This window comes from Penicillium macrosclerotiorum (assembly GCF_028827735.1).
Source record: "Penicillium macrosclerotiorum strain IBT 26536 chromosome Unknown utg000006l_segment0_segment0, whole genome shotgun sequence".
NCBI lineage: Eukaryota > Fungi > Ascomycota > Eurotiomycetes > Eurotiales > Aspergillaceae > Penicillium > Penicillium macrosclerotiorum.
Window position 1 is genome coordinate 3249397 of NW_026643085.1, and position 22407 is coordinate 3271803.

Genomic DNA, 22407 nt, shown 5'->3' on the forward strand with positions numbered 1-22407 from the left:
GAGCCCGCTGGGATGCTCCTTCTTTGCTTGCCATGTGGGAAATCTTCAAAGTCCCCTTCTTTGGCGTCATGTTCGAGCTTGTCCAACTTGACTCTATTCAGTCAATTTGTCTGTAGATCTGTATCTTGTGCGATACGGGGATCTGTGACGTCAGCCATACTTTTCCAACTCACCACACTCCCGACACATAATCTACCATTTCCCTCATTCGACGTTTCCCCATCACCATATTTGGTAGAACCCAAATCTTCATCATTTTCTCTATACATTTCAAGCTCTGAGTCTGTTCACGATGAATCCCCGTCGCAAAAAGGACCCACCAAACCTTGCTACCTCAGCGATGAAACCCCCTTGTTCCCCTCAAGGTGGCCGAATGCTTGCTAAACAGGCCCGGACTTTAACAGAGTCCCCATTTCAGGCTGCTGCTCCAAGGCGAACCAGAAAACGAAAGGTAACGGGCTCTCAGACTTTGGCCTCCACTATAGAAACCGCCGACTTTGCCGAGCCACCAGCGAGGAAACCAGCCCCAGCTGACTTCGCTAAGAAGCTGGAAGCCGAGACGTCTCGGATCCCTGTTTCAGTCCCCGAAAAGGAAAAGCGATCTCGCAGATGGCGTAACTCACCCCCTATCAGTTACATAGAACGTCTTCGCCGAATCCAAAAGACAAAGTACGCACATCGAATGAGAGTTAGAACTAGCCTCTACCAACTAACTGATCTGTATCTGAAGAATGTTCGTCGTGGGCCAAGAGGTTGGCGGCACCAAAGAGGCCCCGAATTTTGTTTTCGATGTCGTTGGTTCCACCGGAAACATCTATAAAGTCACAATCGACAGGGACCCCGTTTGCGACTGCCCTGATGGTGCGAAAGGCAACCAGTGCAAACACATCTGCTATGGTGAGTCCTACGCTGGCAAGATCATGAACCTGCTGCATCAGCTGAAGAAGCCCTTGCTACTTTATTATTATGATTTATTTTTACTGATAGCATGCCAAGTTCTTCTCCATGCTCTCAAGGCCCCTAGACATCTCCAATACCAACTTGCTTTCCTGTCCTCGGTAAGTGGCATTGATCGGACTGGAAAGGCTGGTGTCACTAGCATCAATCTAATGTTGCCATCTAAATAGGAACTTTGCACCATGTATGAGGGATCTCCGTTAAGCCAACTCCATGCCGCCTCTGCTCAACCCAACGAGGATGGCTCGCGCAAGCCGGTGGAGGGAGATTGCCCTGTTTGCTTCATGGAATTCAACACTGGCGATGAAACTGTCTGGTGCAAGGCCTCGTGCGGTAACAACATCCACAAGAAATGCTTCGAGAAATGGGCCGCTGCTTCGCGATCCTCGGGAAATGTTCGCTGTGTTTACTGGTGGGTTCAGAATGCCAGCTAGATGCTCTCCATTCGGTTCAGTGTGACTGATTTCACTACAGCCGCGCAGACTGGGAGCAGGATAGAACCAATATTGACGTCTCCTCTATTCGAAAGTCTGGCAATCCGAACGAGGAAGGGTATTTCAATGTGGCGGAGCAGTTTGGTTTGTCTGGTGAACGCGGTACGGCTCCATCCTTGTATTTTAACCCTGTCCTCTCCAACTTGATAACGTTCTAGTATATTGACAGTATGTATGCCAAACAGACTATTCCGTCTACTCGTCTTTCTCAACTGCCCGGCTATCTTGATTCTTTGCGCATCCTAGACGTTGCAAGTTGGAAGGTGGGGGGCTCGATTCTCGCTTTTCTTCACTTCGGGCAAGTGATTATGGTATTGACTTACGGCGTTTAGATGGAAAGAGTCTCAAACACGGCATTGATTGCTCACTATCATTCCACGAAGATTGATAAAAACCGTATACATAGTTCGTTAAATATGCAATAAGGTGTGTTACTACAATTCATGATCCCAGGCAAGATTGTACTTCATTCAACTTCAAACCAGCAAATCATCCCCCTTCGCAATTAGATACGGAGATAAAGCAGGACTAATTGCCATGAAATTTGAATGGGATTAGGCACCATGAGCCATCCGAAGCTGAGCACAAATATCCTCAACGTACAATTGAGCTTTCTTTATGAGCAACATATGCATGAATGGGTGAGGCACGCCGGTGTATCGGCGAACAGTGACCTGCACACCTGCTTCAAGAAGGCACCTCGCGTATGCCTCGCCCTCATCCCGTAGAGGATCACATTCAGCAGTGGCAATGTATGTTTTACAAACACCACGAAGGTCTCCTTGGATTGGACTTCGGAAAAACACTGGCCGGGCCTCAATTTCGGCAAGTTCGGCATCGGTCTTCGGCATGTACAAGGATTTGAAGAATTTCAACCGCATCAGGTTGAGACATGGAGCAAACTCGTTTTCCAAGTACGACGGATAGAGTGTATCAGATGCTGTCTTTGTATCACTCCCCGCGGTGCTGGGAACAGCTAAGATAGCTGAATAGGTTGTTAGGTCTTAATTCTATTGAGAAGCCAAGTTAGGAAGTCAATGAAATCATGCTCACCTAACTGAAGATTTATGCTAGCATCCCGAGCTAGCTGTTGGCATACAGCACTAATATGCCCACCCGCAGAGATGCCACCAATGGAGATGGAAGCAGGTTGACCATTAAGTTCTGCACCATGCTCATGGACCTAGATTGATCATAAGCTTTCATAAATTTAAGCAATCAGAGGTGGGGCGAGACACATACCCAACGGATGGCCGCCCAAGCATCATCATGTCCTTTTCCGAAGGTATTCTCTATCCAATGTTAGCTATAAGCACACGAAATAAAGATTGTGTCTAACTATACCAGGGGACAGTCTATAATCGACGTCTATCACGATGATCCCGACTTTGTTTCGGACTTGCATGCAAAGCTCTGCATCTCCGGTCAAATCGCCTAATACAAAGCCTCCTCCTGAAAAAAAAAAGGATTAGTGGCCGATCGTGAGGCTGTCAATAGGACGAGATTCAAATCAATGGAATTTACCATGAAAATTGATGTGGACAGGATACGGTCCTTTGCCAAACGGAGACGTCCTGTGGTCGGGCTGATAGCATCGTGCTGTAAATACATGGCCATCTTCAGACTCAATATGGAGGTCTTTGACGAAAGGTTCGTAGGTAAAATCTCGATACCAGGGGGATGCAAATTTTTGCGGCGTGGCTCGGATATCCTTGATTGTGATATTGTGGGTAGCTGGCTTAATGGCTAAATACTTGTTGTAGTAATCGATAAAGTCATCATCCAACCGAGATAGAAAGCGAGGGTCAATGGGACTGGGAAGCGTGGACGTTGACATTTCGAATCCAATGTAGAGTATACCCGGTGAAGACTCGATATGTTCTACGGAGTATTACAGGTAATGCAGACAATTCGGGCTCTTATAGACAACTTGTCAGTCCAAGTCAGCGACCTGGATGACATTGGCGCTAGGCTTTCCCGATCAATGTCTGTGGTCTGCCGAGAGCACTAGTCTAATTTTGGGGATGGAAATTTGCATACTGAAAAGTCTTTGATTAGTTTCACACATTACTAATTATCATCAACTAGTCTCTGGGGCTTGTGGCTGGCTTTAAAAGCGATTATTCGTAGAGACTAGGGAGCTGTCGGCAACTTGTCGGATAGTCGATCGGAAATGCCGATATACGAATACGACTGTCCGATGCCCAGATAACAGCTGGATTTTATGCAATCAATATATATGGAAGGCATTTTCCTATCCTACAACAATTCAAAATTTCAAGAACTTATAGCAATGTTACTATTTACAATAAATGAATTATCACCAGTTCACAGATGCATAAGAAACCTCGTTTCGTGGAAAGTCATCCCAGACATCAGAATCACCACTTCGTGGCCAACCCTGCATTAATGTCAGCCAGACTGATGACTGGTATTCTGCACGGAGGTCTAGAGTCGCGACTCTGTTGAGACGAAGCAGCGCGTAAAGAGATTTTGGAATATTGGCCTGCGGCGTTCCATCACCGGGGCTTGGGCGGTATTCTGGAGACTGTGAGTTATACCCAACGGCAATGCTCGGCTCGTTTGTCGGTGACGGTGTAGAGTCCTCATCTTCTATGGCACCTAGATACGCAAATCGATATAGAGCGCGCATCTCCTCCAATTGTCGCAGCCAGATACCTGCGACAGCCCATGCCTCTCGCCAGGATCTGAAGAGCTTTATATAATTCTCAAAGTAGACTCCAGCGCGGTCTCTGTCGTTATCAAACCCATGAGAGCCTTGCGAATACTGTAACCATAAAAGAGGGCTAGCTGCAGACAATATACTAAGAGCTATCATGGTGGATTGTCCTTGGTTCTTGAAATCTTGATCAGAGGTTAGGTGGGTTGCAATCATCTCGCCCATTTGCAAAGCATGAGACAGGCAGATTGATATTAGAGATGGTTCTCTATGGAGAAGAGGCCATCCTGCAGGGTCCACATAGTCCAAAGAGATCGAGTTTCCGTCTGTTTGGGGCAGGTAGTCTTGATAGGAAACACAACGTGCACTTTTCAGTAGACAATGGATGGCCAAGTATACACCTCCGCTGTCGAGGTCAAGGTGTATTCTATAATTCTCTTCCGACCATTGTATACGTGGTGGTAAAATATTTTCCCAGCTCTGAAGGGAAGAAGAAAGTTGTGCAAAGCGACTAGAGGGGTTTGTAGGTAGGAGGGTTGAGACCATGCGCTCCTGGGTGACATGAAAATCTGCCAAGTCACTCCATAGACAAAGACTCTTGATCAAGTATGGCTGGAGCCCAATTTCTGAAATAGTTCCACTGAAAGTCTGTAAACTTTCTAGTGTTGTTGCTCGGGATTTCTCGCCATATGCGAGAGAAACATCATTACCGGGGAGGGCGATACTGATATTCCTCAAAGATAGGGTGCGCGGTTTGACCAGGTAGAAAGCAAGCATCCTGTCAAGCTGTAAGCACGCCCAGAATGTGCGTCGTCGAATTTCACGCTCTTGTTCCGAATGGTTTTGATGGTATTCCTTGTTCAATCGCATGATTTGTGCCATCCGGATTGCCGTGCCCGCATACATCCAATGACTCGACCCATTATCGGACAGAAGCTCGGAAAGAGATAGAACTAGATTGGCTTGAATATTCGACACTGGCAATGTTAATATGTGAAGCAAAAAAGAGGTTGATTATGGTACCTGATGGGTGGTCTGAATTATCACGTGCAAAACGCTTCGCTAAACTAGTATAGGACAGACACACTTCGTGTGGGGAATCTTTGCCAAAGTCGGCTCTTGCTTCCTCGACTGAAAGATATCGGGAGCATAAAGATACAATAGCCGTTGTAAGAAAAGGTTGAAGTAAAGCGGCTTCTTCGAACTGAGGCTTATAAAAGAAAGAGCAGAAGTCGATTTTGAAGTGTTGCTGGAAGAAATACTTCAAGCATCGTTGAAGTGCTCGGCGACTTGGCAGGTCACCTTGGGTAGCCTCGGTGGATCCAAGTCCAATTGGATTGAAAGTTGAGTCCTGAGAATTCATATAGTTTTCTAGCCTGTTAAGATAAGTTGGACCAAATGCCCCTTTAGGCCATTCGCATGGAACATCCCGCGACGAGCAGTGGCCGCATCTAGGCCGTACGCCATTGCACTTGGTCTTCCTTCGGCGACTTTGAAAATCATATCAGATGAAATACTTCAGATTGCTATCATCTATTTGAAAACTTACCATGTCTGGCATGCCTGCGGAGTCCGGTGTGAGCTTGCACTGCCCCTCAGTAGCATTCTCGCGGTGCATTTTCCGTGCCTCTCCACAGGATCCGAGATTAAAAGGGCCGAGGCGCGGGAACCTTCGCCCCGTAAATCCCGAAACGGCCACGTGAGCAGCATCGCGGCTACTTCAGAAAAGGAAGTGACTTATGAAATTTCTGCAAGCAGCTTAGCTATATAATAATCAATAGCAATGTGTCATCCTCTACCGAATGAGTATTCCATAAGGTGGCGATTTTGCCGCGCCGACCATCGCTTATGGCTAAATCTTATAGCCATTTGGGATAGTTTATCACTTGGTATCTCGCTGTTAATGTATACTATTGTTAGATCAATGCTATCTAGTAACGGTGATGCATTGAGAGAACGGGAACTGCGTATGATAAGCCCTAGTCCAGCGCCAAGTGCAAAGTAGATAGACACACTATATGTATAAAGAAACCATGGAATTTATTGTCAGCTGCACATTGATTACGACTCTCAACAACAACTCAAGTCTATATTTCACAAATTAACTAATCATTTTGCTTAATCCAAGGTCGCGCCTTCCTGGCAACCAACAGGCTTGGTGCGGTAGTTCAGATTCGTGGTGGTGTTATAGTTCCACCAGAAGTCAAGTGACTGAGGATAAGATTTAGGGACCTTGCAGGTGGAAGTGTAGCTGGGGAGGCTCTTTGACACGATTGAGGTATAATCCTTCAGTGAGCAAGAGTAACCGGGTCCGGAGGTGCATTTTTTGAATGGAACGACTGCCTCGTTGAGGACCAGGCGAACGTAAGTTCCAGCGTCTGAAAGAGCGGTGGCATCGCAGCTAAGACGCTCGATGGTGAGATGGCCTCCCTGCGGCACGATGTCTCCGGTTGAGTAGGGGTTGCCAAAAGGAATACGGTCAAGGGGCAAGTCCTCATCAGGAACAAGGATACCCAAGGCGGCAAGAATGGGAGTAATGTTAGTGTCATGGGCACTGCCAGATTGAAGGTTAGTTTCGGAACTGAATTGAATCACGGATTTAAAGGGACTCACAAGTTGAAGTACAGAGGATGGGCTTTCTTGGGACCTTCGTTCAGAAGAGTCAGACTAGCATTGGCATAGACAGCCCCAACCGCAGCCATGTTCTTGTCGCCGGGTCTGCGAAAATTAAGAAATGATTAGAATACAAGTGCAAAGCTATTCGTCACGGTCACAAACATACCCGGCGCAGTAATAGTAGTCCAAGTCCTGCACATAGCCAAAGCTCACCCACTCGTCCTGGGTAAAGACATTGATCCAATCCGAAAAGGCACGAGCATTCAGCTCAAATGCAGCCATGGCTAGAAAAATGTCAGCATCGGTTCTGAAGGTATAGTTTTGCTCGTGCTCCTCTTACACATCAGGTAATAAATGTCTAGCTCGTCAAGCCCAAGACCAGGGTTCTGAGTATTCAGACGAGCTGCAGCAACCTTAAACTGTGGCATAACATTGGTGAGATTGTCACAGGTAGTGTAATCATCATCGGTATCGCAAGTAGGAGTTAAACTGTTGGCACCCATTGTCTCCGACTCTGAAATTATGTTTAGAGCCGCATTTGTCGAGTAGTTGTAACCGAAGAAGCCTTCGCCAAACTTGCGTGCAGTATTGATAACACGGCCATAGCCACTACTCCAGAAGGGCACGACAATATCCTCATCCAGAAGGTGGCCATAGCGATCACGGTAGTCGGAACCGTGCTGGTAACCATCCAATAAGCCAGCGTAAGGCCCGCTGAAAGTCTCGGCATTATACCAGCACTTGTTGGGGACGTAGTAGTTCCAATCTTTGACAAAAGTGAGATCCCCCTTGAGCTCCGTCACATTGGAAAGCTTAGCAAGAGAGGCTTCAATACCTTCACCGAGGGCTGGTGAAGGATATCTCTCGCCGTGGCGCTTGATCATAATTACTTGATCAACGGCACAGCTCTCTGGCGGATCGCGAGAAATGCCAAATGACCGACGCTCTGAGTAGGGTCCATTACCGCCATAGTGCTTTAGAATACTATAGCCATCTCGAAACTCTTGAGAAAATTGTTTCTCGAGGGACGACTTGGATACCGAATCATCATATGAAAGGGCGGACACACCGGCCAAGATGCTCAGAGCGCAAAACACGCCCGACACCCAAGAAGAAGGCATGATGAGCTCGAAACCTCCCAAAATTAGAAGAATAGATTAATTCAAAGCTCGGAAAGACGGCTTTGTCTCTGGTCTTTCTGGTTTCGTTTCCCACAGAAACTTGCGCGGTTGTATCCCAGCTTTTATAATATCAACTTTACACAGTGTCTAACCATTCGGGGACAAATTCACGCGCATAATGGGACCCAGATGATCAAAACCAGATTAAAACAATCAATGAGACAAACAAAAACACCTCAACATCACCAGAAAGGAAGGCAATTCATGCCCACGTGCTCATGCTACGAGATAAGTGATTCGTAGGGCTGAACTCGCAACCAAAGCAATTCCGTCCTGCCATACTCCGTACATCGGGACCATTCTTGGAACGCCTCGTTCCACTCCGTGGTTGTCCCCGATTCCCAATGAGACTGTCCGAGAGCCAGGCGTGTGCCCTCCACTCACTCTCAGTGGCCGGTGATCAAATACGCTAGGCGCGAACCGGAGGGAGTGTGGGTCCAGTTCTCAGCATCCTGGGGCTTGGGGGCGGAGTACAAGCTTTTTAGCACACGGCTTGGCTTCGTGGCTTTTTGGAAATGATGCAGGAGGTAGATTTATCGATTGATTTGGTTGGCATAGTTGTGCGTGCCGAATGAGCCGATGCAATTTCGCTTATGTGCTCGGAGAAGTGTACTCTGTTTGGAATATATCGACGAGACCCCTGGTTGGGATGTAGCAAATAGATTTGACATGATTGAAGCCAATTCAGGAAGCTTTGACCCAGGGTACAAAAGAATACGAGTTAACCAAAGACTAATACTTTAATATACTAAACAAGAAAGCATTGCAGTGCATGGCTTTGGTTGTGTTGGTAGTTGGGAAAATAGCAGCCTGATGGAGTCGCAAATTCGATTTTTGGAGTGGGCCTAATCCCGAACTGCAGGAAATTGACCTCGGGTCATTTGAGAGCCGAATCACCCGAGCAATCGAAGGAGTATTTCCGAAGAAATTTTATACTATCGGCCGACTGGAGAAACGGTATGATACAATAGCATCTCGATTCAAAACTACAGTAAAGACCTTCAACAGCATCCCCCAAATACAGCAGTGAGCATGGAAATCTGCCACCAAAGAAAGTGGATAAAAAGGAAAAGAGTAGATTAGAAAAGAAAACCAAACCAAAAAAAGAGAAATCCATCGACCATAAAAGTTCCTAGCAATGTACATGGCCCGAGATTGTTCCTCGTGCAATTTTCCTGAAACAATCTCCCATTGAGCACACGAAAAGTGGAATAGCAATCACCGAGTAAACGCAACACGCTAAGCTCCCAGAAAAAGAAAAATCTCAGGCTCAATATCAAGATAATGACCAGATTGCGAAACGAAGGCGGTTTAAAAAGAGTAATTCAATGCGCAAATAAAGCGCCGAATAGATGAGAATCGAAATGTTCAAAACAAGGATCGTGAATGTGCAAATGTGGTTCGGAGAAGGGTATGGTATCTACGTGAGAACGTAAGCAAGACAAATAAAAGCGGTTGTTCCGTCACGAGGAGTGGTTGGTGTGGTCATGGCGGTTCGTTAGAGTTGCAGACATCTAGATAATCTGCAGATAGTTGCTTGGCACCAGGCCAGGGTGGCCGCGTGCGTTTGTGACTTCAGCTTCCCACCATCCATCGTCTTGAAGGCGGATAACGGCTAGGACATCGCCTTTCGAGAAGCCAAGTTCTTCGGGAATGGCAGCAGTGTAACTGTACATTGCGCGAGCTGTTGGGACAAGTTAGCGTACTATCAGCAATAGAGATTCAAAGCCAATGGAACTTACCAAAGTGCAAGATGGGACGTCCATCACGACTGAATTTCCTTCCAGGCTCAGCAACAGCCAAAGTACGACTGCGAGAACGGCCAACAGGAGGAGGAGGATTGTCGCCATAGTACGACATAGGTCGGCTATCGTTACGACGGGGGGACCCGTATCCATCACGGCCACCACCACCGTACATGTCAACCTGACCAGACAATTGCAGCTCCATGCCCCCAGCACTGGACGGACGAACTTGTTGCCGGAACTGAGGCTGAGGTGAAACCGCACGGTGGCTAGCAGCCGGGGAGGCCCGACGAGTGTAGTCATTTGGAGAGTACGGCGGGTCTTGGGCCCGGTGTGGGGTAGGCGACTGGCTGTAACGACTGCGCACGCTGCTTGATTGGTAGGCAGTTGGGCTAGGGGCTGGGCTATTCCCACCTCCGTTGTACTGGGCGCCCGCACGGGTATCAACTCGAGGCGAGGCAACGCGGGGAGCCGCAACCTGAGGACTGGCGCTGCGCCGGGGTGCTGGAGATCTAGAACGAGGCGCCTCCGTCTTAGTCGCGGGGGCTCTGCTGGGGTTATTACTTCCACCTCGGAGCATGCTCTGCGTCTGTCCAGTGTAGCGTTGTGTGGTCTTTTGCATTTGCTTTGATGTAAAAGCCGGTTCTGGTGCGTCGAGTCGCTTTACCGAAGGGTCGTTATATGCCGGAGGCGCACCAGAAGAGCTTCCACCATAGGCAGATGAAGGAGCCGAGGGAGTCGGAGTTTGAATACCGTGGTATCTATCAGCCGACACGCGAAGACTGGACTGCTTGCCAGTTGTCTTGAGATCCGCAAGAGCTCGGGCAATAGGATCCATATCATCCTCAGCTCCCTTGTTCTGCTGGGCTCCTGCTCGAGTATTCTTGTCTGGAGAAGCCACGTCGAAGACATTATTGCCAACATTAAGCTGGAAATTAGCACGAGGGTCGACTGGTTCAGGGCTGTGGCGTTCAGGCTGGGCTTGAGGAGCCTTGGTCGGGCTGGCCTGTTTGGTAGGAGAGCTCCAAGGGCTTCGCGATACAGGCTGAGCCGAGATGGTTGGCCGCTCTTTATCATGACGGCTCTTACGCCGGAAAGGACTGTTGCTAAAGAATGCACTCTTTTTCTTTTGAACTGACTTGTCATCTCTGGCATCTCTGGCATCCCTGGAGCTCGGGATTGGCTCGCTATTGGTTGGCTTCGGTGGAGGCTTGGTCATGATAGGGGACTCCACGCTAGACATTGAAGTTGGATTTGAAACTTCACTTTGAGAGTCCCGGCTTGATGGTCGGTAGCCACTAGCTGCGGAGCTTCGCTCTGATGGTGGTCCGGTGCGACAGAACATTGTCATACCATCAGTTGGGTAAGCATTATGAGGGATTGAGTTGATCTCCCCATGCTGCTCAGGGTCATAATTTGGCGGAAGCTGTCCGCCTCGGCGTAAATCTAGGGGAGCTGGTTGCTGTGCATTGTTTATGGGAGCAGGCATAGCAGCAGGAACAGCAGCAGGGGCAGCAACAGAAGCGGGAGCAGACACTGGTGCTGGCGCTGGCGCCGGTGCTGGATGACCCATTTGTGCTGCAAGGTCAGACTGAGGATCATGGTGGGACTCGAAAGTCGAAGGCTGTGGAGAAGACGTGCGGAAGGCAGGGTTCATAGTGCGTTGGAACTGGGCGACAGAGTAACCTTCTCCGTCTTCAATATCAGAGACGTCGTCGTCCTCTTTACAGAAGTTGATGAATCGAGGAGCATCTGGGATCTCTTGACCAGTTCCACGCTCCTTAATAAAGTAGACAATGTCCTTCTCCACTTCGCAATTCTCAAGAGAGAGCCGGATCTTCTCACAGGACTAGGGGAAAACCATTAGATTTCAGCAACAGAGAATATGGCGGAGAGACGGAGAAGCGGATAACCATACAGCATCGTCGCTAACACAAACAGTCGACGCAATATTCGCATAGGTCCACAGACTGCTCTTCGTGAAGTCGAGACGTTCTTCTTCGAGATCTTGGAATTTCTGTAATGCGTGTTAAAACAGGGTAATTATATCGATGTGGATAATCACAAACATCACACGCAGCTTTCCACTCTTTATTCCACCGGCCGGTCGTATCCTCGAGGATTTTGATCGCAGCCTCGTATTCTTGGCTATTAGACGCAAGCTGGATCTGGGTCTTTTCAAGCTTCGCCTTATTCTTCCGTTCCTCCTGACCCATCACCATGTGTCCTTGTGCAAGGTATCCCTTGATTCGTAAACAGTCCTGTTCGTACCGGTCTCGAGCCTGGTTATATTAGATCAGTCTCTCTCGCAAAAAGGGGTATCCGACAAACCTTGTTGGCAGTTTGCGTTTGCTGCATCTTTGTCTTGTGGAGGCGCTCGATGCCATTTTGAATGATTTTCCGTCTCTCCTTAAGACCACTAGCAAATGCCGTTAATGGTTCTTCGAGCTCGATCTTCATCTGACCCGCAATAGCAGCATGTGCCTTGGCGATCGCTTCAGTCTCTCCCCGTACCACGTCGAGGGAAGTTCGCAGAGATCCGGTTTCGACTGATCCTAGGGACTTGCGACAGAGTGCCTGGAGTTTGCGCGCATATTCGTCTTCGATAGAAGCTCTCACTTTGAAGGCATTAGCGAGGGCAACAGAAAATGGCCCGACGACCTCGATCTTCTCATACCGCTGTAGAAAGCCTTCAATTCATCACTAGTGACCTTTGATCCGTGCATACGATCCAGCATCGGCTGTAGACCTGCATCTTCCTTGCCCCAGAAGTTGTTGGCGACTGGTAGTTGTGTTAGCTGGGCGTTGCGCTGAGCAAGGGCCTGATTGTCTTACAGGACATAGAGACCGTCGGTCCCTCGGCGACCGTCCCAGGCATTGTGTCCAGTAGATGAGCCTCGGCCAGCCTTTGCTCACAGAATTCGAAGACAAATGGAACAAAAAGCAATCGAAGAAAGAAATACGGAACAAAGCACAATATGTGTAAACAAAAACACAGAAGAGACCCTGTGGTCGCGCAGTCTTTGGAGGTGCTGACCAGAGGGATGCGGCTTGCAGGTGTTTACGGGCGCGTCACTCGGGGCAACGGGGTTGATCTGGTGGTGGATCGCAATGCCCGCTTATGTAAATCGCCCCAACGCGGTTCTCCGCTACGCTAGTCAACTATTGTTCGAACTACATCTGACGCGTCACGAGCAGACAAACCACTCAATGATTGTGAAAGGATGCTGATAGGTGATATTCAAACTTTCCATTCTGAATTTTCATGATATCTATCTAACACCGGGGGCAGTATGTTCAAATTTCCAGTCTATTTAACTTGGGCCCCAAAACAAAAAAATCATAATCATAAAAAGTAAAAGAATACACAAGATGAAGTCGTAAGCAAACCCAGTCCCATAAAATAACGCCATGATGCGCCCCACATGAAAACAGGAGAACTAAATCTGCAATAGCCTAGCTGTCAAGGCAGCCGAGATCTTCGTTAGGCATCGTGTGTCGTCTTAAGTGTCATTTTCATCTCGGTCGGTCGAAGATCTCATCAATTCGTGCAAAACCATAATGGTCAATATGCTTCGGAAGCCGAGGCGTCGTATGTGTCGGAATTCCCGATCTAGTAAGGAATAGAAGAAACGGAGGGAGAAGGGCTGAAGCTAGCGGAAGGTGTAGTCGAACCCGAAGCACCCGGTTGGTACTGGTTGCCGAATTGGCGTGCAACAAGAGGGGTAGGCCCAGCTGGGCTACTCAGGCTGGGGTATGGCGCACTGGAAGAAGCCTCATAGAAGTCACGAGCGATGACAGGGGTGGGGGAGCCAGCGAAGCTAGAGCTGGGAGATGAGGGCAGCTCCGCGCCGGGCTTCCGGTTACCGAATTGGCGAGCAATCAAAGAAGCAGAAGGACTGGCAGTGGCAGAGGGAGTCGCAATCGAAGAAGCGTCGTAGAAGCCACGAGCGACCATAGGGATAGAAAAGCCAGCCGGGATGGAGCTGGCAGACGAGGGCAGTACCGTGGCGAGGCTCTGAGAACCGAATTGCCGAGCAACCAAAGGAATAGAAGGAGCAGCACTGGCGGATGGCGTGACAATGGGAGAAGAGTACCAGCCTTCAAAATTACGAGCAGCCAAAGGAGTCGCAGAAACGGGTCCCGGGCCGCTCGGAGATGGGGTGTAGCTGCGTGCAAACTGGAGCGGGTCACCAGCAGCCCTCAGCCCACGACGAAAGAAGCTCTTGGAATCCGGATTAGGGAAGAACGACCCGCCCGGGGGAGGAGGAACATGGGAGCGAGGGGGCCCGCTTGGGACGGCTGATGAAATTGGGGTGCTAGAGGGAGTAGCAGTGACGGTGACAGTCAAGACCTCAGCTGTGGCCCCGGCAACTGTAGCCTCGGACTTGATTGTTGCAGTGACAGTCTGAACTTCGGGGGCGGCGGAACTGGGCTCTTCTCCATCGACGTTGACGACTTGATAATCGGCTGTGCGACGGACAATATCATTCTCAGAGTTCGCGACGGGGGCAGCGTAGGTCACACTGATCGACGAGAAGGCGAGGAGGGCAGCGGCCACGGAGAAGTGCATGATGGTGAAGTTTAATGAAGCAATTGGAGGATATGAAGGTGAGTCGTAAACAATGAAAACAACGAAAACAATGAAGTCGACTTGGAGTGATAGAATGCTCGGATGTGAGACAATTCGGATACACTTCGAATTAAAAGAAAATCAAGTAGTCATAGGCGTGTGTGCTCCAGGGGGAACGGAATAATGGATTCGTAAAGCGAAAGAGGTCTGGGGTTTAAAAGTGGTTGCGATCTTGATCTAGATCATAACGTCTGGCAACATGAAGTATATGCGGCCCACATGGCAACCCTACGATTGGCCGAAAAATAGACAGGCTGGGATCGACGGGGCTGGGGATTTGAAGGAAACCGGATCGACTCACAGGAACCCAGCCACCTTTTTCCAACGCGGTCTCCACATGGCAACGCCACAAGCGCTGCACAAGCGTATCCTCATCTTCCAACGTGCGGAAGTGCCGCGTTGCTGGAGCGATCGTCGGTTACATAAGCAATCGTCAAGTGGCTGGGGACTCCACTTCACGTCACAACACTACATAAAGAAAAGGTCTGGAAACCCCGGTGCCTAGTCAGTTTTTTGAGAGGCCGAATGAGAGGGCCAGAATCCATTTTGCCTCTGATCGACAGGGACCCATTTGTAGACCGACTATGTATATTGATCCTGGATCAACCGTGTGCCGAGACAAGTGTTAGCCGGCCCACGGTGGCAGGGTAAATTAATCAGATGGCCAGATCCTCCACCCGCAACAGGCCACAACCCAGTCCAGCGCTGGCCCATGCCGCATTTGAGTGGTTGGGGTTCCATCCCAGCGCAGCGACATGTGTGCTTTCATCATGGACAGTGGTGAGAGAGGAGCCTAGGACGGGTCGTTTCTCGCCCGTCAGGTTCCGAGCCAGACTCTGTGTTTCCGCCCGGAAACCGTCGTAAAATCGGCTGATACCAGGACCGTGCGGGTCGGTGCCCTGAACCCATTCGTGGGAGAACCAGGTCTGTTGCCAGTGCTGTTCCTTGGCATAGAGAAGTCGCCGGACGGGGTTGGAGCCCACGACTTGCCCACCAGCACCACCGTACAGGACACAAGGATGCCATGAACTACATGGTGCGAGAGAGGTCACCGTACTTGGAACTTGGCCGCAGAAGGTCGTGCCATAGAACCGACGAATTGGCAACATCCGACAGTAGTCGTTCTCGTCACTAGAGAAGATGCAATGAAGCAGTGGGGAGTAGCTAACGTGAAGAGCTGCCTGGCGCATACGACCCGCCGAGGTGGTCTCAATCTGAGGGTCAAGAATGGACCAGAGCTTAGTTTCGCCATCCATAGCGATGGTAGAAACGAGATGAGGATTATCCGGGTATGCGGATGTGATGCTCAGCACAAACGACGCGTGAATTGGGCGATAAAACCAAGGCTTGAGTGTAGGTTCAGACGAAGGTAGAATGCTCCAAATTCCGACAAATCCATCCGATATCCCTGCCGCAATGTCATTTGGAGAAAGCCATGTCAAGCACGTACAGACATTTGATGGCGACGAAGACGTAGCTTCAAAGACTGGCGAGTCAAATTTAACTAAATATGTGCCCAGTTAGTTCTAGATGTTGCAATGTCAATCACGAAGGTCGTTGTGTCTTACCAAATTCTGGCTTTTCACTCCGCCCTAATTTGATGTCCAATACTCGTACTTTTCCATCGCCCCAAATACCAGCAATTAAGCCTAAATTCTTCGACCCGTCTTTATCATCTTCCTCTCGTTTCTCGCGAGGCATTGGACACCACGATATACGGCGAATATCTCCCCAATCGGTGCATATAGTCAGCCGAAGTCGTGGTTTTTTACTCATGTCGAGGGTATCCGTGATTTTGCCAGCCTTTTTGCCCTGAAACTCCCATATTTGTAAAGCGCAAGGGTAAGACGGTAGTGGTCGAAATGCTGATGGATGATCATTTTCTGGGCTGTCAAATTTCTTTTTTTGTTCATTCGTAATTGGAGTCACCACAGCCAAATATTGTGAAAGACTGTCTTGGTTAGGTGCCCATGCCACGCATTGAATCTTCTGTCCAAAATTCATCAGCCACCCTTCGCGAGCCTTCGACCCCGCACCGTCACTTCTTTGAACTTTGGCTTCTGGCCAAGCGTCACCATAGTTGTAGACTTCATGATGGCCTAGATGAACAGGTTGCTGGTTGTCGAGAGGGCCAATGAACGCAGTATATTTCTCCTTTCTTGGAGTTGGTAGATATTTCCGGCGGGCATCTGCCTCCTTGAGCTTCGGGTCGACGCGTTGTCTTTTGCGGAATCTTCCACCAATATCCTTGTCGTAATACCAGTCCCAGCCAGAAGTTCTCTCCTTTTCCATATCGCCCGGAGCAACACCGTGTGTTGGACCATACTCATAGTCTGGGCCGCTCTTAGATTCATCCAGGGAAAAGCGGGTGGGAAAGCAAGAATCTACGCCTCGGGCCCATCGGTCTCGCCCATAAACAGCAGAGAGCAGATCTCGGTCGTCGGAGCCAAATGTGGTCATGTAATGCATGACCTTTGAGACATGTTCCTTGGCATCCACGACACCACGTGAATGTGTTTCGTCTGCAGCAGTCTTTGCCTGCCAAAATGGTAACGGCGTGGTGCCACCATTTTCAGTTTTTGTACCCCGAGCGCGGGAGGCTCGCTTCGGCTTCCTCTTGGGGGTCACCTTTGGCCTGTCGACATCCATCGCCTCAACGTCATCATGAATGGTGCCGAATTCTTCATCTGCCGCTTCTGAGTCATCGCCACCCTCAGGTCTATCATCATTCTCTTCCTCAGAAGCGGGGGCAACGAACTCCTCATCGGAGCTGGAATCGTCCCGTTGTCGGCGCTTGCCCTTCTTCTTAGCCGTCAGGCTGGGCTTTTCGGAGCCGGAGTTATCACTTATTCCGGCTGACTCAAATGGATCCTCGATATAAACCGTCCTTGGGCCCTTGACGCGACCTGACCGACGAGTGGAGGCCATCTTACCAAAGCCAGTGGTGTACCATCAATGTTAAGAATTGAGATATGAGCCAATAATCCAGAGCTCAACGTTTCACGGAAGGTTGAAAGCGCAAGGATCAGCTACAGCAGATGATGGGTGGTTATGGACTGAGAGAGCACTGGAATGCTGCAGCTTGGAGGAGGGACGTACCTTGAGAAGCTCGAGTGGCGCTATACCCGATTGGGCCATATCCCTCCCCACATCGCAAACAGCATGAAGTAGAAACCCCAAATCATCGTGCTGAGGCAGGAGAAAGACGGAGTCTTGTTCCGATCAACTCCGACTCTATTCTTTGAAAGTTTAGTCACAATATATAAATTGCCACTTTGTTAAACAATGCAAAAGTCAGCATCGCTAATAAAACGAAAAAACTGGAAGTTATAATGGTATCAGTCTGTGACTGGCTCAGTTTTGGTCGATGAACTAACCAGCCTCAGCTAGTACCATATATTATTGTAATATTCTGGTATGTTTAAGAAACATATAGAGAAGGAATTGCTTCAATGAAGATTGAAACAATATTCCAAGTTTTTTTTTGGGGGTGTTATAGTGAACTCAAGCACCACGGACATGCTTTCGACTTAAATGTAAGAGATATGATCTATATCACCAACTTTACAAGATGTTTTATCATTTAACGAGCGTTATAGACAGTTCCACTTTTACAACCCCATATTTGAGGAATTTGCAGATACTTATTCGAGAATCAACTGCGACAGAATTTGATCCAAGTGTCGATTTAATGTGAAGTGTGTATCCTCCGGGAATTCGGTCAACTTGCAATGTGGAAGACGCCTTGCCATATACCGAATCAGCTCTATCGGGGCATTCGCATCTTTCGCCCCATGCCAAATCTTTACCTTGTTGTAGGTGACGTCCTCAAACTGAATCCCCCAGTCTGAAGTCAATAGCCGAGCGTCGTGCACAGCCGGATCAACGCCCTGCCGGAAAGCCTCGAATACCTGCAGCGCGAGAAGTTCTCTGCGCTCATCAACGTCCTTCTTTGACTCCAGGACGTCTGTATTGCTGTCGAGCCATTTATTTATCCTTGTCACCCCAGACCGAGAATCTAACATCCGCCGGAGAGCCCAGAGAAATAGATTCAGGATTCCGCCATAACCAGAAGGCCACCTATGTGCAGCAAAGGCAGACAGCCGATATGGTAGAGACATATAATGGTCTCCAGCTTCCCATGGGCCGGCACCAGCCATAATGCCGACAGCCGAGAGCATTTCGGGAGGTAGGCGGTATGCACATGCGAGTGCATAAGGACTACCGCCAGATGCGCCCAGAATGGCAAACCGCTTCAATCCCAGATGTTGAGCGAGTGATTGAACATCAGTGGGCCAGTCCAGAATACGCCGAGCTTGATCGAACGTGGTGAGACCATAGCCATTGCGGTCCGGGGTGATGATACGGATGTTATGGCGTTGAGCAGTTTCATCGATTCCGAATGTTTCAAGGCGAGAGGTGGGATAGCCGTGAATGAAGAGAAGCGGGTAGTCAGTTGACCGCCCATGTTCTGCGAAGCCAAGGGTTCGACCATCGGGCAGTCGCATGATCTGGCTGTGTCGGGCGCTGAGGCGGCTCGCATTTCGCCTTATGCAACGACAAGAACCAAGCGGTGGCGGCCGAGGAAGAATGAATCTAGATGGCTTCATGATAAGGATCGAATTTTGAAAATCTTACCAGCGCCAGGCAGGCCCCCGGACTTTAAATCAGATGCTCATGGCATCGTGACTTAATTTGAAGCGCCTCAAGAGAACGATTGTCGAAAAAATGCTTCAATCAACACGGTCGCGAAGATGACGCCAAACTCAAACGGGTACTACGGACCGCCAAATGACGTCGGCCTTGATTTAGGGGCCAGTCTTTATACTAGCTTCAAAAGATTTAATTAATCAGAGCTAGAAAAGGCAGGGAGGAAGCAAAAAAAGAGCTCTCAACAGACAGAAATACATTTTATGAAAATAACTAATCGGGCGCTCTGTCGAAACGGGCGTTTGGGAAAGTCCAGGATAAAAAGCCCAGGGAAAAGAATATGAATGTCTTAGGCTACTATGATTCAGAAATCTGTCATAGAGGCACCCAAGGGTGTTTCTACTATATGTTGAAAAGAATTGACATGCCTCAAACTTAGACAACCGTGCAACACCCTAGTTACGTTCGGACCACACACCATATAATCCAGCCGCAATTTTAATCACATGTGACAAGTCTTCGGCTCTTGCGCCATACTGTATGATACGCAAGGCAGCACACGATCAGACCGAGTCTTCTCGTAAGTACAAGCAGCTTGTCATTGTCGAATACGAGTTTTCAAGGATACCTGGCGGAAATCTTGCCCTTGAACTCCTTGGGAATCATTTGCAAGCTATAGCAACGTAATACTATTCCACTAGAGATAGAATCATAGGAACTTATTGTCTTAGGAATATAGGGACACTGCAAAATAGTATTATATGTAGCTTGGATACCACCCGCATGAACGATGGGTTTCAGAATACTCTTCAATACCAGAAGGCCTTAAAAGGAATTAGTTCTTATGGCACAAAGCTAGCTTGCATACTAAATAAGCCTTGTTTTGGCAAACAATCACCAAAAAGACGAATAGCTTCCAGAGCCCTTGACTCTTTTGATTACGAAGCATCTGCCAAAGCACAATGTTTTGAAATGAAGACATCATAATATAATCATTCTTTTTAGTAGCTCACATTCCTTGTATGTTTCAACTATGTTCCAGTATCAGTTGGTACCCATCAAACAGGTTAGAGATGTAATGTAATGCATACACCCGCACAAACTTCAAAATAGACCCGCGCTGGAATCATTTCCAGTAAATGAATGAAGTCGATTTCAAGAACAAGATTCGCTCTCTAGCCCTCAGACATCACAAAACATTACGAATAAATAGCCCGACGCGCTTCCTCGGAGTGCGTTCCAAGGGCTACAGAAAAACAATGGGCATTTTCACCGCTGAAGTCGTTTCAGCTGTCGAATGAATAATGCAAACCTTAGGGCTGCTCTCTCTGGCTATAATTATAAAATCTACAAGTGGCAATTTTTGAAACTAACCGAAAGCCTTTGTATAGCTGGATATTCTAACTACCTTGGTTGAATTTAAGTTGACTTTGAGATTACCTGCTTTCTGTTATGATGATAACTCTCGTTTCATGTTTAGTACAACTCTGGTGGTATGCCTACTCAAGCCTCCACTTGCTGAATACCAGAAATCTGAAGGTGGCTTGAGGATTTAGGTTAACTTGAGGATTCTCTCTCGGAGCCCCAAGCAAAGACTGTTTGTTGGGCCTAGAAAAGACTCGCCTTGAAATTTCTGCATTCCGAGTACGGAAAAAGATCAGCAAGTTTAAACTTTTGAAGGACTAACAAATAGAAAGTTGATACTAGAGAAGTGCGGTCAATCAAAACTGGTCCGTAGCCGCCGAGATACCCGCCTTCCGCATCCGTCACGGTTGGAACCATAGATGAACAAACTCCCTCTCAGGAGCACGGTCGAAAACGGAAGCTACTTCGTTCATATAGATTCCAGATCAAGAAAAACAGGATTGAAAACATACGTTCCGTGGCAAATTGAGGTTTTAAAGTCTCGTGGTATTGAGATACATATACAAATTCTCGGAAGCTGTTTGTGGACCGGGCAGTAACTTGAGTTTTTCTACAAAGATCGAGTGCGTCATATTTGAGGATAATAAAGACTAATTGTGCCATCTGAAGTCCTAATATTCGCGTAGAAGAGTTTCAACGCGAACTCTTCTAGAATATTTGATATTCTTGTCCGCCATTCGCGAGTTATTTAAACGTACTTGGATTCCTCAAAACTGAATAATAATTTCTCAATCTACAATGCTCCTATAAACCATATCGCCATATCGTTAATCTTTCGAATCATTATGATGTTGTCTCTGGATTCGCTATTTGTAGTGGCAACTCTTGTCACCGGATCCATCGCGAAAGGCACAACTTGCGAAAGTAACCAGGTTGTTGTTTGCAAGGGCAATGGAAATGGCGGTCTTTTTTCATTGGGAAACATTGCTCCAGGCCTACTTGGTGACAACTGTTCCGGGGGTGATGTTTACTGTTGTTCTGAGGAGGATGTTGAACAGGTATAGTGCTGAAATCTTTATGTAAAACCTATTATAATAACTGACGATCATCCGATAGATTGGTTTGGTCAACCTTGATCTGAATCTGCAGTGCAGCCTGAACCGGGTCTTATAAGATCTCGAAATGTATACCCTTTCAATCAGTCCCTGCGACCATGAAAGGGATTCCCTCTCTGAACCCTTGGCTTTAAACCTCTCTGAGAATAGAGATTCTTTGACATAATAAGCCAGCTCAAAGCAAGAGGAAGAAATATAATATAATTTTTACGTGATTGTCCAACTGCCAAACAAAGGTAGAATCTTTGTAGCAGAGTTTATCTGGTTGGAGCAGCAGTAAAGATTAGTTAATTTTAGTTCTAGTGCGTGTTTCTTACCAAACAGTACTCCTATGTATCCTCAACTCGTTCCTCAAGTGGCCGCAAACCATGACAAAGCCTATGAGCATTTCTTAGATACTGCTTGGATATCGATGTATACTTTGATACAAACACACCTCCGGTGCTAGCCTAAACTGATATACCATGCCCTTGCAGGTATACTTAGAATGAAGATAGTTCTCCTTTCATGATGTCGATCTGACACAATGACTCTTAGGCTATGGAGCAGATTCTAACTGAAGCTGCCATGAGTTTACGGACCATCTCCACTTCTTAATTACATTTGAGAAGCCTCCTTTCGATCCTTGAGAGGTAGATTTAATGCAGGCAATTAAGCAAAGCATGTCTAATAGGATTGGCTTAAATCTCTCTTGGAGAAGTTAGTAACGCTCTCTTTTCTGTTCAACAAGATATTGACGAGTGAGTGATTCTGCTACAGACTAATCTTGTGAGACCATACTCCATAGCTCTGGCTAGTGCACTGCCCAGAATTATCTGAAACTCCTGATGAAAGATCATCTTTCCTGATACTGTATGCTTTTGAAGCTTGGCTATATTCCTTCTAATTTTCCTTTGACAGTTTCGCAGAAACACATCATTCCAGCAAGCAAGATACATGGTTTCTCTGGATGTGCAATGATATATTAAGAA

The 22407-nt window shown here is 47.9% G+C and overlaps 9 protein-coding genes across 9 annotated transcripts; 2 read left to right on the forward strand and 7 right to left on the reverse strand.

Moving 5' to 3' along the window:
• Nucleotides 1-292: 292 nt before the first annotated feature.
• Nucleotides 293-1609, forward strand: N7462_006443 (RING finger protein; the record flags this gene model as incomplete). Its single annotated transcript, XM_057078161.1, has 4 exons — nt 293-669; nt 731-1058; nt 1128-1369; nt 1432-1609. The coding sequence occupies 4 exons, from the start codon at nt 293-295 to the stop codon at nt 1607-1609; spliced, it is 1125 nt and encodes a 374-aa protein (XP_056933741.1).
• A 396-nt stretch (nt 1610-2005) lies between these two features.
• N7462_006444 (alpha/beta hydrolase) lies at nt 2006-3288 on the reverse strand (the record flags this gene model as incomplete). The annotated part of the gene is made up of 5 exons (XM_057078162.1): nt 2006-2436; nt 2505-2634; nt 2694-2743; nt 2796-2903; nt 2976-3288. The coding sequence occupies 5 exons, from the start codon at nt 3286-3288 to the stop codon at nt 2006-2008; spliced, it is 1032 nt and encodes a 343-aa protein (XP_056933742.1).
• A 483-nt stretch (nt 3289-3771) lies between these two features.
• Nucleotides 3772-5001, reverse strand: N7462_006445 (fungal specific transcription factor domain-containing protein; the record flags this gene model as incomplete). The annotated part of the gene is made up of 1 exon (XM_057078163.1): nt 3772-5001. The coding sequence occupies one exon, from the start codon at nt 4999-5001 to the stop codon at nt 3772-3774; it is 1230 nt and encodes a 409-aa protein (XP_056933743.1).
• A 1248-nt stretch (nt 5002-6249) lies between these two features.
• On the reverse strand, nt 6250-7868 carry N7462_006446 (histidine phosphatase family protein; the record flags this gene model as incomplete). The annotated part of the gene is made up of 4 exons (XM_057078164.1): nt 6250-6685; nt 6745-6849; nt 6914-7031; nt 7088-7868. 4 exons carry the CDS (start codon nt 7866-7868, stop codon nt 6250-6252), a joined length of 1440 nt encoding a protein of 479 aa, XP_056933744.1.
• A 1574-nt stretch (nt 7869-9442) lies between these two features.
• On the reverse strand, nt 9443-12551 carry N7462_006447 (formin-binding protein HOF1; the record flags this gene model as incomplete). The annotated part of the gene is made up of 7 exons (XM_057078165.1): nt 9443-9612; nt 9671-11522; nt 11592-11690; nt 11743-11955; nt 12005-12291; nt 12351-12455; nt 12509-12551. 7 exons carry the CDS (start codon nt 12549-12551, stop codon nt 9443-9445), a joined length of 2769 nt encoding a protein of 922 aa, XP_056933745.1.
• A 735-nt stretch (nt 12552-13286) lies between these two features.
• On the reverse strand, nt 13287-14246 carry N7462_006448 (uncharacterized protein; the record flags this gene model as incomplete). The annotated part of the gene is made up of 1 exon (XM_057078166.1): nt 13287-14246. One exon carries the CDS (start codon nt 14244-14246, stop codon nt 13287-13289), a length of 960 nt encoding a protein of 319 aa, XP_056933746.1.
• A 716-nt stretch (nt 14247-14962) lies between these two features.
• On the reverse strand, nt 14963-17234 carry N7462_006449 (transcription factor TFIIIC subunit TFC6; the record flags this gene model as incomplete). Its single annotated transcript, XM_057078167.1, has 2 exons — nt 14963-15810; nt 15875-17234. 2 exons carry the CDS (start codon nt 17232-17234, stop codon nt 14963-14965), a joined length of 2208 nt encoding a protein of 735 aa, XP_056933747.1.
• A 716-nt stretch (nt 17235-17950) lies between these two features.
• N7462_006450 (alpha/beta fold hydrolase) lies at nt 17951-18814 on the reverse strand (the record flags this gene model as incomplete). The annotated part of the gene is made up of 1 exon (XM_057078168.1): nt 17951-18814. The coding sequence occupies one exon, from the start codon at nt 18812-18814 to the stop codon at nt 17951-17953; it is 864 nt and encodes a 287-aa protein (XP_056933748.1).
• A 2355-nt stretch (nt 18815-21169) lies between these two features.
• On the forward strand, nt 21170-21494 carry N7462_006451 (uncharacterized protein; the record flags this gene model as incomplete). The annotated part of the gene is made up of 2 exons (XM_057078169.1): nt 21170-21379; nt 21438-21494. The coding sequence occupies 2 exons, from the start codon at nt 21170-21172 to the stop codon at nt 21492-21494; spliced, it is 267 nt and encodes an 88-aa protein (XP_056933749.1).
• Nucleotides 21495-22407: the final 913 nt, after the last annotated feature.